Source organism: Lissotriton vulgaris, chromosome 1_2 (genome assembly GCF_964263255.1).
Source record: "Lissotriton vulgaris chromosome 1_2, aLisVul1.2, whole genome shotgun sequence".
Taxonomy (NCBI): Eukaryota; Metazoa; Chordata; class Amphibia; order Caudata; family Salamandridae; genus Lissotriton; species Lissotriton vulgaris.
Window position 1 is genome coordinate 103,942,534 of NC_141686.1, and position 15,202 is coordinate 103,957,735.

At 45.3% G+C, this 15,202-nt stretch overlaps 1 protein-coding gene across 2 annotated transcripts in view; it reads left to right on the forward strand.

The window, feature by feature from the left end:
• The window catches only part of DUSP16 (dual specificity phosphatase 16), a 331,362-nt gene that overhangs the window by 303,271 nt on the left and 12,889 nt on the right, over window positions 1-15,202 (forward strand). For both annotated transcript variants that reach the window (XM_086952924.1, XM_086952925.1), the window contains exon 6: window positions 5,945-6,068. In XM_086952924.1, the coding sequence (XP_086809050.1) occupies window positions 5,945-6,068 (124 nt within the window). The remainder of the gene's footprint in view (window positions 1-5,944; window positions 6,069-15,202) is intronic.

A 15,202-nucleotide genomic window follows, 5' to 3' on the forward strand; every position in this document is an offset into this window, starting at 1 on the left:
TCTGAGTTCGTGGCTTTCCGCCCTTTGGCCACGTTGATTATTCGAACAGTGTTGGGTTTGGGGAACGAGGGGAACACGATCCTGTTCCCTTACTAGAAGCACAGCTTAAAAATGCGTTTTGCAAAAAGAGTACCACAATAAATTTCCGTTCCTGTCGGACCAGTGTACTGTATCAGAATCAGACATACATAAATATGGCTTCTCTTGCGACAGATTAAAATGGAGTAACTTTTGAACTAATTTGATTAAAAAGATAAACAGAACTTTATTGTGGTACTCTTTTTGCAAAACGCATTTTTAAGCTGTGCTTCTTGTAAGGGAACAGGATCTCGTTCCCCAAACCCAACACTGTTTGTATCCATCAGAGAACCATATTCCTACTGTATTAATTCCCTGGCTGTAAATGTGATCCTTCGAGTGGTAAGGCCCTTGAGGGGGCAGCATCAATGCTTCGGCTAGAGCAAACTTTCTGTAGGAAATACTTTGTCTCAAATCAGCCCGTGGAAGTGCATAGCAAGTTGAGAAGATTGTTGGAGCTCTGAAGGCCTGGGCTAAAGAGGATCTTGTGTAGCACTGCCTCTCTGATCTGTGGCTCTGAATACAATTCCTTGCTTAGGTGATTCCATGCAAGCCAGCAGGCCACCCAGTGAAGCTATGCCGCAAAATAATAGCCCTGATAATCTGGGGACACCTAATCCGCCACCATTCGTAGGGAGTTTCAGTTTGGTCAACAACACTCGTCTTTCGTCGGAACCCCTTATCATGTTGCTCAACAGCGAGCCCAATTCTTGGAAGGTTTTCCTGGGAATCATTAGCAGGCGATTCATAAATGAGGCACAGTAGCATTACCATCTTGGATATGGCCACACAACCCCTTACCTATAATGGTAGCATGATTCAAAAGACGATCTGGGATTTTAGAGAACGAATCACTCCTCCCAAGTTGCTCTTTAGTCTATTATCTCTGCATGATGCGTATTAATATCCTGGTAACGAAATGTGTGGGGCCTCCATTGCTATATTTCACCTACCAAACTAACTTCCTGCCTGGGCATCATTTTTGAAAAAGGGATTATGCAGGACTTAATTGTTACCATGCCAGGCGCCTTCCGGAACGCATGCATATGGTGTCTTATATTAAGGTCAAGTCAGCCATTTCCCTGAATTTTTTGCTTTATGGACAGATCCTTAATAGTTAGGGCAAACTAAATGGGGATAAAGGACATCTCCGACGCGTACTCCTGTCAACTTCCAAATATGTGGTAGCCTGTTTTAACTCTAGATGGGCTGTTGAGCTTTCTCCAGAGCACGATAGAGTTGTCAAATATATTAATGAGATGTTCAGACGCTGCATAAACCCGTTCTGATCCTTGTTGACGAGACCCAATAGGCTAAGGAGTCATCCGTCCTCCAGTATTCTCTTTGGGATCTTCTATTTAGAACTGAAAATGGCTGGTATAAGGGCTGCTTCTCAGTCATATCTAGGTTTCAATATGAAGGTGACTGTTGCCTCATACCTCATTTGCTGTGTTCAGAAAGTGATTGCTCGTCTTTGCTTCTTCATATAGTTTGACCAGTGTAGTGACCAGCAAGGCCTTTTGCGCAGCAGAGAACTCAATAGCTAGGCCATCCTAGCCGAGTGTTTTGCCCCTTGCTAATAAACATACAGACAGACTGACTGACTTCCTATTTCAAGATTGGCACCATCATCTGCTCAGTATGCTCACGGAGTACCTGGGCCATTTAAGTCCCTGTTTGGTATCAGAATCGGCCTCTGATGACTATTGCACTGTATAATATTGTTGATAGGCTGCATTAATCTCCTGGTGCGCGAGGACTAGATTTCCAGAGTGATCCTTTACAGAGAGGATGGGGCCATGCAATTGTTGTGGTTGAGTCAGCCGTGCAAGTAATCTTCCAGCTTTATCACTTCCTGAGTGTGTTTTGGCTCTATACCTGGCAAGGTCGATACAGTTAATAGTTTCAGAAATTTTGCAGGCTTCTTTGTGACCCTTTTTGTGGAACTCTGTTTAGACCTCCAAAATGGTAATCATTTTGACACCTCATCAGAGGTGAAGTTGGACTCACCTTTGTGACCACCCCACCGTGGAAAGCACCTCCTTTGGTGTAGTCGTATGTAGACCAGAAGAAGTGTTGTAACTGTATTCACCAATTGTAGAAACTAAGCCTAGTCATCTTACTGAAATTTTGCAGCCTTCGTCTTTGCTACTTTTCAGGGAAACCCTAACAGACACTATCTGCTCTGGGGTCGAAGCGTTTCTTGGTGCTGTTGGTAAGTCACCCCATGGCTAGGTGCCATAGGGCAGATCTTGTGGTACACGCTTTGACAAGCACAGTAAACCTGAAGTTTACCTGATAGGGAATTAAATGTAAAAAGAACTACTGATGGACAGAATGCTGACCAGTGCCAAACACTCACCCCCACCACCCCATAAAGTTTGAGATCTGGGCCTAAATCCATGTTTTATTTTGCTCACTACGCCATTCCAGTCTGGACGCAGCTGTATGCAAATCAGTCTTGATCCTGGGAACAGTCCAGCCCGAACTTCCAAACCAGGTCCTTCTTGGACAGGAAATAAGCATCTTAGGACCGGTTTCAGGGTATCACCCCTCATTAGCCAGAATAGCTTGAATCCGGTGGCATTGTGGTGGCGTGGTGAGCAAAAAAACTATGGATTTAGGCCCAGATCTCTGTACTGGGGGTGAATGTTTGACATTGTTCAGCTTTCTATCCATCAATTGTTCTTTTTGCATTTGAAAGGGAATTAAATAATAATAATAATAATAATCCACATTTGTAAAGCGCATATAGATATGCTTCACAAGAAGGTGGCCTCATCCACTTCGGATTTGGAATCTCTAAATGAATTTTGCTTGTTGGACAGCTTCATTGCATTCTGGAATATAGTGAGCAAGGTCTTTCCTGATGTCCATGAGTAGTTTAGAAATTCCTTTTCACAAACCGTCTTAAACAGACAGCACATAGCAAAATACATTGTACTAGAAGGACTGGACACCGCAAACCATTTAGGTTGTGCTCTGGACACTGGCACAGTGACTCTCACACATACTTTGATGCGTGCCACAAGTTTCTCAGAAGACTTGGCAGGCATTCCTTATGAATATGCCCTTTGATGGCTCCAGTCTGTTTTGTGACTAGGCAGATTTAACTTTGGATCCGTGTAAAGAACGTGCTTTAATTCTGATCCTTGGGCTTGCTTTCTTCGGCCTGCCTGTTCCTTCAACAATATCAGTTGTTCAAAAGTCAGTGCCCTGGCGTACTGTCAGAAGTAGCCATAGCAGCCTTTGCAGAAGCTCATCCAGCCTTCAGGGAGTATTTTGGCTGTAAAGGACAGGGCCACCAGCAACCTAGCCAGTTCTGGTCTTCCTCTGCTGCACCAAGATGTTCTACCCCAGCAGGTCGAAACCGGTCTTAGATTCCTTGGGGTTCCTCTTCAGGTTCAGGGAGGACCTGGCTTGGCAGTTCATGATGGAATGTTTCTATTAAAGTATTCAATGGGTACCTCCTGCCCATTGACACATGAGCTCTGCAGTAGAACCACCGCGAGCACTGTGGTTACCTCTTGGAAAACATATATTTGTTAGAAATGAAGGTCGGTACCTTTTATGCTGGTGAAGGATTCCACCCTGACTTGAAGCAGGTTGTTTTTTCCCTCACCCTTTCGAGAGCTTACAGAAGTGACATACGCTGAACAGGTCACATGGACATAGTGAAGATTGGAGAAATTAGGTCTCCGCTGGTGCTGAGGCACCACATCAGTCTTCTGGAGTTGCACACCTTCCAGTTGGCTCATAAGGCCTTTCTGCTTCCCATTAAGGGCAGCACAGTGAAAGTTTTGACAGACAACACGACCGCCATATGGTACTGCAACAAACAGGGTAGTATGGGCTTATGTGTGCTGCTCTAGGAAGTGGTGGCGGTGGTTCTGGCTTGGCATTCAGAAAATTTCCTTGACTAACACCAATCTGGCGGTTTTCTAAACACCATGATTGACCAACTCTGCAGACTCCATCCAGCCGACCACAAGTGGCAACTACACTCAGAGGTAGTCCAAGATCTACTCTACCAGTGGACATACCTTGGGTGTATCTATTTGCTACTTCATAGAATACTCATTATCAAGCATTTTGAGCTTTAGCGTTTCCACCATTTGGGTTCCCTGGGAGACTTGTTTAGTCTGCTGTGGGATTCCAGTTTTCTCCACAGGTTTCCGCCTGTGTCCGGGTTCCCTGGGATCTGAAGAAAGTTGGAAGGGACCATAGTCAGCTCATTCTGATTGGAAGATTGTTATACTTAGATTTGTGTTTTCATGCTGTTCACATTTCTTTCATCTCTTGTGAATGGTCTTGTCCCTAAGGAAGGGGGATATGTTATACTTAGATTTGTGTTTTCCCTGCTACTCAGCTGGTGTGGCTCTTGGAATGTCTGATGTCATGGTAGAATCCTGGGTGCCTGGCTTAGGTGGAGTGGCAGTTGATGGCAGGCAGGCTGAGTGGCAGGGAGGCCACTCCTGGTGGGGTTATATTTATATTCATCTTGAAACTAAGCTTGATTAAACCTACATGGAATATATACCTGGTTCATGAACTTTCTTTTAAGTACAACAAAGATCTTGTGCTCCGACATGGTGCGTCTGGGCATTGGCCCTTGCTCCATCATCCACTGCCCAACATCTTTCTAAGGACAAGGAAATACTTCACAGGTTGGACCCCCAAGAGAGCCCTTTCTTGTATATCGAAAAGACTAAGGAGCACCAAGGGGTGTTAAGGCGAGCTATACATTAGCCAAAAATGAGTCTCCGGAGGGTCTTCAGGCTAGTTCTTCCATAGCTAAGGCCATCACTGTGGTCCTGGCTAGGTATGTCCAGTAGTGGACATCTGCCAGGCAGCTATATTGACATTCATCCACACCTTCACCCAACATAACAGCCTTGACTCTCAGGTCTGTAGAAAGAGCCATTTGGCCCGTTTGATCATGCAAGACTTTCTAAGTGACGTCCGCTCCTCACACCTTGGTTTGGTATGTTTTTAAACAATGATGCATATGCGCTCAGAAGGGTAATAATGTAACCACATATTCCACACCAATCCACCCTCCTCATATTCTGTGAAGTGGACTTCTCGGTATTAATAAAGTTCTGTCACTGACTCCCTGTGCTTAAGAGCGTTGGAGACTCTATGATCTGACATCTGGGTGCAGGAGATGTGCCTATATATGTCGCTGGAGTGTCTCTTCTAGGGGTGGTATAAGATCACCCTAGTGTCAGATGGCAACACTTACTTGCACATTTGAGAAATTGCTGGAAAAAGTTTCTGGGTCCAATCCGGCACCTGAGGAAATTCAGAATGTGAGGAATCCGCAGTTAAATAGTTTCCACCAGAAAAAGGGTTACCGAAGTCAAGTAACTTGTTCTTCCGTTTCACTCTTCCCATAGAACAGTACCCATACTTAGGATTGTGTAAATACTGTTAAAACATGTTTGATATGAAGAAAATAGTTTTGTGTATTTATTTTTTCTTTTGCAATTATTTCAGCGGGAAGCAGTGTATTTAGAGGATCCTAATGAATGGCAAAAATCCTAATAATAGCATACCATATATCGATAACAAATTGATTTTAGTGTTCCTTTCATATAAAACAAAGGTTTTGTATATGTAATATGCTGTCGCATTCTGATTATTTTGATATTCTATTTAATACATTTTACAGCATCCTGATACCTTGTGTGAGATTAGTACTGTAATTTGTTAAGTGCAGGCCCAGTATGTGAATGTACTTTGTGCTACATAATTTATTCCAGCTATTAGTCCAAGTATTATTAAATTAAATTATACTGTGTGTTTTAAAGATATATGTAACATTGAGATAGTTCCACCAGTAAAATACTTCATTCTGTTGTAGAGAAAGCAAAAGCCAACAATGGGAGAGTGTTGGTTCACTGCTTAGCTGGAATTTCCCGCTCTGCTACGATTGCTATTGCATACATCATGAATCGAATGGACATGTCTTTGGATGAAGCATATAGGTAAGGAAAAGAAAATGGCTCAGAAATTAAGTGTGTGGAAGATTCCCCTGTATGCACATCCTTTCGGAAATATTTTCTCAGTACCAAACAAAACAGAAGGACTTGATGAACCAGAGAAGACCCACTGTTGAGCATTGAATGATATTGTTAGGCTAATATTGCACTAATACATTTGTAGAGCATCTCAGTGGTGTCCAGCGTATGCTCTCGACTTGAAGGCACTAGATCAGTATTAGAATTGCCAAATTCATAGAGCTTCACGAAAAGCAGATGATCCTCCTGAAGGCAAAGGAGCAATTGGAGTGCTTTCCATTCCCTAGCCACTTAGAAGGAAAAGGCATAGCTGCCTGCTGAAGCCTTTGTTGATTAGAAAGAACTGTGACTTTTGCAGCAATTACCAAACTAAGGGTCCTGGCAGGTAGATAATGTCTGAATTTAGATGGAAGATATGTTTGTCCACGTGGTAGAGTATATAGCAGAAGAGGCAGGCTCTTTTAAATGATCCTCTGGGTTTTAGGGAACCAATGTAATATTGTAAAAGGAAGAATCCTAGCGAGCTGCGAAGGTAGAAATTGAGAGATAAGGAATTTGCCATAGTTCATTTGTGACAGTATGATACCTTGTGAAAGTAATTCATAGCAGGCCTCTGGGATGAATAGAAAGATATACTGAAATGAATTAAAATAGAAAAAAGTAAGATCAAACAACATTTTTCTGAGTGAGTCTGATTGAAAATAAATCCTCAGGTTTCTTACACAAGGGTCTGGCACAGGATGTGTGCCAAGTTTTCATGGTCACCAGTCACTCGACCATACCATATTGCTGCCTCCCACTATCAACATTTCTGTTTTACTGGTGGTTAATTTCATGGTATTGTCTTTCAAGTACAAACCACAGCAGCAAGAGATGGCCTTGAAACATTTTTGAGTGCTTCTAGATGAGTTATTCAGATAGATTAAACAGTTGGATACCAACTTCATTGGACATGAAAACCAGCCTGAAAGATCAAGTAAGGCCGGCCAAGGGAGCAAAATACATTTTAAACATTGTAGGGTTCAGGGATGATCCCTGTTTTACACTTGCTACAGTGGTTTTAAATATGGGTGACTAGTGAAATGTTTAATTTCTTGAGCAGCCTGACTGAGGATAACTAGACCAAACTATTGTCATCTATGAAATAATCTTAGAAATGGGACAGTAGGATTTTGCAAGGCAACCATGAGATCCAGCAAAGTCATTTTTACTCTGCTGCTTCATCTAAGATTGATCTAAGATCATCCAAAATTGAGGATGAAGCGGTTACTGCACTGTGGAGGTGAAAGAAGCCCAACATAGCAAGGTCCGCACAAGAATTACTTTTAAGAAATTCTGACAAGTGCCCTTGAAATGCTTTTTCAAAATTTTAATAGTGAAAATAGATGGGAATTACTGATACTATTAGGATAGTCTGTGAAAGGAAGAATATTCTTATATAGATCAGAAACTAGAAGAGTGTTGGAGTTTGGAGAAAACTAGGTATATCAGTGGTTAAATAGCCAATGAGTGACATATTGGAGAAAACTGCAAGATTAAATGGGCAGGAAACCGCAGTTGCACTGGTTTAAAGATGCTTACTGGCACAATCGCAAGAACTTGGCTATGCAAATAGTCACTGTCCTACTAGATTCTCCCTGGCATGTATCCAGTTATTTATTTTGCTTGCCTCATCAAAATTATATTTTTTCTCATCAGCTCACCGCTTATTTAGGGATGCTATTTTCTACTTGACTATGCCCTGATGACCCTATAAATGCATTTTGTATGGGTGAACAAGTCGACTATCCTCTTTAAATTTTTATCAAACCTCCCTATAAGAGGGAACCTGTAAGAAAGTATTTGATTTACTCCTGCCTGCTGTACTCCTAAATTTTAACAGCCATTGTTGTTTTGTTTTTCATGTGCCATGGTTGGTCACCATTTTTCCACATTTAATCACTTGAACGTAAACTGTCACTTTGTTCCCTCGTTTGGTACAACATTGTCCCTATGTTTCTAATGTTTGTACTAATGAATATGAAAAGTGAGTATGTATTCTTGATTTTCGCCCTATGTATAACATTAGAGTGTCTTTCATGTTTAAGAGCATTTGCTTTTTATTTGGAACTTAGTAAACTATTCAGATCTATTGGATTTAATTCAGTTTTTCCAAAACCCAGGGGATTGCCTAAAAATAACCCGGAAAGACCGCAATTTTGTTTGCATCTGAATACCAAGGTATAGTGGGTTATCCAGGACACCCACACACACCTCCTCGTTAGTGTTCCTGGTGATAATAAATCAGTTAGAAGTGTGGGAAAAGATTTTGTTTTGTTATTGTCTGCTGAGACTGAATGCTCATGTGGACCGCCTGGACCCTCATCCAGATCGGCTGCTCCCCCACGCTCCTGCTGATCTGCTGCTGCCTCGCTCTGTCTCCTGGCGGTATCGTTATCTCCATAAGCATTCTCAGCTGTGTTTTACTGACCCTCGCAGCCTAGAAGCGCTTTGCTCACGCAGCGCCGCACGATTTAATTTAATTAATTAATTATTAGCGCGACCTTACTGAGGCCGGCTGAATTCTTTTTGATACTCTGAGGCTGGTGTGTTTACCTACAATTAGCCTGCACACTCAGCGCTGCTACGAATTTGCTGCCCCTGTCTCTATTAGCCTTTGACCCTCCATTTTGTTGTTTGTTTCCCCTGGTCCGCCCCTCCTCCCGTCACCGCCTCCCAGCTGCTGCCCCTCCCACCCACGATCTATACCCTTCGTCTCCCCTGAACAGATTGTGACCGCCTGGACCCTCATCCAGATAGGCCGCTCCCCCACGCTCCTGCTGATCTGCTGCTGCCTCGCTCTGTCTCCTGGCGGTATCGTTATCTCCATAAGCATTCTCAGCTGTGTTTTACTGACCCTCGCAGCCTAGAAGCGCTTTGCTCGCTCAGCGCCGCACGATTTAATTTAATTAATTAATTATTAGCGCGACCTTACTGAGGCCGGCTGAATTCTTTTTGATACTCTGAGGCTGGTGTGTTTACCTACAATTAGCCTGCACACTCAGCGCTGCTACGAATTTGCTGCCCCTGTCTCTGTTAGCCTTTGACCCTCCATTTTGTTGTTTGTTTCCCCTGGTCCGCCCCTCCTCCCGTCACCGACTCCCAGCTGCTGCCCCTCCCACGCTCCCCCCCCCCCCCCCCCCCCCCCCCACTATCCATTTATGCCCAATGTCCCAACGCGCAGCGTTCGCGCCGAAGGTGCGCCAAAGGTAAGCCCGTCTACGCCTGGACCGCGCCCAGCGCCAATCCCCCTGGCCCCCGTCCCTCCCACCCCCCCCCCGCATTACTTACGCTTCCTCCACCCTCCTAGCCCTCAACCCCGGCCGTTCCCCCAACTGCGCCCAAGCCGTTCCTGGACACACCCATGGACCCTTCTCTTGCAACTCCTGCAAATTCGACGGCACCAAGAACAACTCCTCATCTACCAACACACAACAGATATCCGACCCCAACCACCTACAATGCATCCTGCTCAACACCCGCTCGGTCCACAGACACGCCATCGACCTCTGGAACCTACTAGACACCATCTCTCCGGACGTCGCCTTCCTAACAGAAACATGTATGAACGCCTCATCAGCCCCAGACATCACCATTGCCATCCCGGAAGGTTATAAGATCATTCGCAAGGACCGTTCCGGCCACACAGGAGGAGGCATCGCTATCGTCCATAAGAAATCCATCCGCATCTCAACCAGCTCTGAGGTCAATCTCGCCAAGTCTGAACACCTTCACTTCCAGATCCACATCGACCCCAAGACCACACTCAGAGGCACCCTCCTTTACAGGCCACCAGGACCCCGCGCACAATTTAGTGAAGACATCACGGACTTCATCACTCCACACGCGCTCCCCTCCGAGGACTACATCCTTTTGGGAGACCTCAACTTTCACTTTGAAAAGAACAACGACCGCAACACCACCACCCTTTTGGACAACCTCGCCAACCTCGGACTTAAACAACTTGTCACTACCCCCACCCACATCGCAGGTCACACACTCGACCCTATCTTCACCTCCAGCAAACATGTCTCCTTCGGCCACACCACGGCTCTCCTTTGGACCGACCACAGCTGCGTTCACTTTACCTACAACAAGACCACTTCCAACAACCATCCTCAACCCACTCTGCAAAGAAACTGGAACAAAATCACCATTGACCAGATCTCCTCATCGCTTCTTCAAAACCCCCCAGCCCACTCCTCAAACCCCGACCAAGCAGCCACCAACCTCACCCAATGGTTATCCAACAGCGCCGACATCCTAGCACCACTGAAAAAACGACAAATCAAACTAGCCAGCAAGAAGGCCTCCTGGTTCAACGATGATCTTAAGAAATCCAAGAAACTCTGTCGCTCCCTTGAGAAGGCCTGGAAAAAAGATCCAACCACCAGCACCAAGGACGCCTTCAAAAACGCCACCCGCATACACCACCAACTAATCCGGTCAGCCAAGAAAGCCGCTTTCAAAGACCGACTAGATAACAACGCCCACAACAGCAAAGAATTATTCAACATCGTCAAAGAGTTCACCAACCCATCTGCCAACTCCAACGACATCACCCCCTCCCAAGCCCTCTGCGACTCCCTAGCTTCCTTCTTCCACAACAAAATCGCTGACATCCACAACAGCTTCGACAACCGACCCGGAGACCAACCCACCCAACCCCCTGCAGGACCCCCACCCCCCTGAACATCATCAATGACTGGAAGCCACTCTCCACTGAGGACACCATCCGTCTGATGAACTCTATCCACTCCGGATCCCCCACAGACCCATGCCCTCACCACATCTTTAACAAAGCAGACTCCATTATTGCACCGCACCTCCGAGACGTCATCAACTGCTCCCACAACTCCGCAACATTCCCGGAAAGCTGGAAACATGCGGAACTCAGCTCCCTCCTGAAGAAACCCACAGCTGACCCCACCGAACTCAAAAACTACCGCCCTATCTCACTCCTTCCATTCCCGGCCAAAGTCATCGAAAAAGCGGTCAACAACCAGCTCGCCGCCTTCCTCGAAACCAACAAATCCCTCGACTCCTCACAATCCTGCTTCCGAGCCAAGCACAGCACTGAAACCGCCCTCATCGCAGCAACAGACGACATCCGAACTCTACTGGACAATGGAGACACAGTCGCCCTCATCCTCCTCGTCCTCTCCGCAGCCTTCGACACGGTCTGTCATAGCACCCTTTTACAACGCCTCAGAAACGCCGGAATCCAAGGAATCCAAGGAAAAGCACTGGAATGGATCACCTCGTTCCTCACCGGAAGAACCCAGAGAGTCCGCCTACCACCATTCAAGTCAGAGGCCACTGAAGTCATCTGCGGCGTACCACAAGGATCTTCACTCAGCCCCACCCTCTCAACGTATACATGAGCCCCCTCGCGGTCATCGCACGCCAACACAACCTCAACATCATCTCCTACGCTGACGACACTCAACTGATCCTCTCACTCACCAAAGACCCGAACACTGCCAAAACCAACCTGCATGAAGGAATGAAAGAAGTAGCCGAATGGATGAAGCACAGCCGTCTGAAACTGAACTCAGACAAAACAGAAGTCCTCATCCTAGGCACCTCCCCCTCCGCCTGGGATGACTCTTGGTGGCCAGAGGCCCTTGGAAAAGCACCCATCCCGACGGACCACGCACGGAACCTGGGCGTCATCCTGGATTCCTCTCTCTCGATGAACAGGCAAGTCAACGCCGTTTCTTCATCTTGCTTCAACATTCTTCGCATGCTCAAAAAAACATTTCGCTGGATCCCCACCGAAACTAGAAAAACGGTCACGAGCCGACTGGACTACGGAAACACCCTTTACGCCGGTACCACCGCAAAACTCCAGAAAAAACTCCAACGCATCCAGAACGCTTCAGCCAGGCTCGTATTAGACATCCCGCGTAAAGAACACATCTCTGGTCACCTGAAAAACCTCCACTGGCTCCCCGTCAATAAGAGGATTACTTTCCGGCTCCTAACCCACGCACACAAAGCACTCTACGAAATCGGACCCGAATGCCTCAACTCACGACTGTCCTTCTACACCCCCCCTCGCCAGCTACGATCCTCCAACCAAGCCCTTGCCACTGTACCCCGCATCAACAAAACCACCATGGGAGGTAGATCCTTCTCCTACCTGGCAGCTAAAACCTGGAATTCACTTCCCACTCACCTTCGCCTTACTCAGAACCACCTAGCATTCAGAAAACAACTTAAAACGTGGATATTCGACAAGTAATTCCCCACCCGTCTTCAAGCGCCTTGAGACCCTCTGGGTATGTAGCGCGCTATACAAATTTTTTGACTTGACTTGACTTGACTACAACAAATAAATTGACAGAGATGCTGAGTTGTCTTGTGAAAAAAGGATCAACTAATCCCAAAACTCCTGAGGATCGATAAGTGCCTTACTACAGCTTGGTTTGGCCAAAGGATTGGCACTAAATATTCCATTGAAAGAGTTAGCGACTGAACTAATTTGTTCCACATGGTATTTTTGATTTCTGAATGTTTTTGTAAGCATATTAAGCTATTGACTATGTCTACCTATTTAAGTCCCGATAGTCTCAATTTCAGGCTTATTCTAACTCTCCTCTTTTACTTGAGCTAGATTATCAATGAAATAGGAGCCAATGGCATCTTGCGATGCGCCTTGATTAGTTTGAGGGCTACAGTATCTGGGGTTTGGGAGAGATAGTTCTCGTAGCTTGCAAGTATAGGTGATGATAGCGAATGCCAGGGGCTGGAAGTGATTCTAGTGCCTCAATAAAACAGTTGGTGAGATCTTGGACCAGCTTTACAAGGCTTGATCAATTGGGGGGGTCGGGAAGGTCCAGTTAATAAATATGGTGTACTTATCGATTCATAGTAACTTCACTAAGTCACAGCAGGTGATATTTGACAAAAAGAAAAGATTAAGTTTGAATGTGTGGGAAACTTATCAAACTGAGATAAATCTGTAGTAACTGTACCCGAGTCCAAGAGACAAGATCATTTAAAAGGTTTGAGCAATCAGTTATAATAATAAAATCATTTAGGGAGCAAGAGGTTCACTACCAATATATAGAGTGATGTAATAAAATGGAGAAGTGAGGAGACAAAATGAATTGGCAGGACCTGGTGGCACGTAGTTGCTAATGAGGCAACTTTAAAACCAAGGAGCCCCATAGAGCTAAAACTATCGAAGACCAGAAGACCATTGAAAGAAAGTCTTTGTAAATAATGTAATAGTGATTTAATACCTATCTGAAACATCATGGAATAGGTCTGGCCCGAACTAGTTATGCATCCAAGCTTCCATTAATAATAGATTATCAGTCTTGTGACCGGTAATAAAGTTGTATAACCATTTTATGTTTTGCGAAGGAACACTTGTTTAACAGTATATGGTGGAGGTGGGTTACACCACTCACCTGGTTATTGCTCCTGCCTGGTATGTCTGAGGCACTGCTTGCTTATAGGAGACAGTGCATGGAAAGTCCAGAGCATTACAGCTGCATTCCGTGTGCTCTGTCAACTCTAAGAGTTGGTTGTTTGAGAGGTCACCAATATAGTGGCTGGTGCTGTATGTGCCTCATGCCTAAGTGGGCTTGCACCCGGTCAGCTCCAAATGTTGCGTGATAAAATAGGCCCCGGCTACGTTTAACGTGTAGGTAGGCTTTACCTAGGGAAGTGTACTGAACAAGCCCACTTGTCATGAAGGTAATATCAGTATAAAGAATCACTCCAAAGGTATTAAAGGCTGTCTTAATCCAATCAGAATATGGTGCAACAATAGATTTGGTAAATGAATTTTCTACCTCTTTTTAAACAGGACTAGAGATTTACTAGCTTTTTCAGAAAATAGGATTGTAGCAGTCTCCAATGGGTAAATAAAGAAAGAATAAGCCAAGGTAGGTTGAGATGTTTGTTTTAGTTTTATTTACTGCTTTTAATTGCTTTACTCTGTGTGCAAGTCCCGGTTAAGAATCATGTGCGGGGGCGTGGTCTGGCCACGAAGGAAGATGGGCGCCTGAATGTGAGGCTCCGCCGAGGGACGGACCCCTGACGAGCTTTCCGCTCTCACCTTCTATTTTGGATCCTGCAGTCGGTGCCCCATTGCAAGCGGGGACTTTGCTGAGTCCAGCGGTGCCTTCGCGGAGCTCGGCGGCACTGTATCCCCTGTCTTCCGGCATGTGCGTGGGGAGCTCGTCTTCCCTGTGGTGCCCGCCGTGAGGTGCGCGGTGACGATGCCACGCCTCTCCTCAGGGTAAGCCGCGCCTCCTGCTAATTTAGGGCCGGGCTCTTCCATATTGTAGGCTGCGCCCCCTTCAACGACGAGGCCGCGCTCCTCCGCCTACGGAGCCCAAAATGAAGCCTGCATAACATTGTGTATCTTCTTAATACACAGCGCCTTACTTCAAAAGTGGCTTTCCAGTGGATTTCTTAGAAGCTTAGTAAAAGAATCCCTTCAGATTATTTTCACATGACAAATTTTACCGCTGGAGCCTGTTTAAAGTACTTTCTACTGGATTTTCTGCTCTGCCCCTCTACACTTTATACCCTTGGCACCCTTTACAACTGTATTTTCATTGTATTAATGCATTGATGCCACAGACTCGTGGACTATTACTGCGCGTATGCTGTGGAAATTTCACAGGCAGAATTATCAGCCTCACCCCCAGTCGGTCCTCTCATTTTGCCTTACTACCAGCTATGCCTCCAAGTAACTTTTGACTCTAATTCACAGTTGTTGCTTTATATGCCAGTACTACAATCTCATGTTTTCTTTGTGGCAGTCCTGAGTGTATGATACTTCTATTCTCTTATATACTACCTTACATTTGAGAATTGTTTTACCTTCAAATTCAATATTTATTTATTTATTGTGATTTATATAGCGCACTATAACCCAGGGGTCTCTAAGCGCTTTGTTAGGATCAGCTAGACAATAGAAAGGATGCATCAGATTACAATTGGCGGCCACCCCACGCTTGCTGGAAAAGCACAGTTTTTAGTTTCTTGCGGAAGGGCATTAGTTTCTTTTCATTGCGAAGTTCCAGCGGTAATTTATT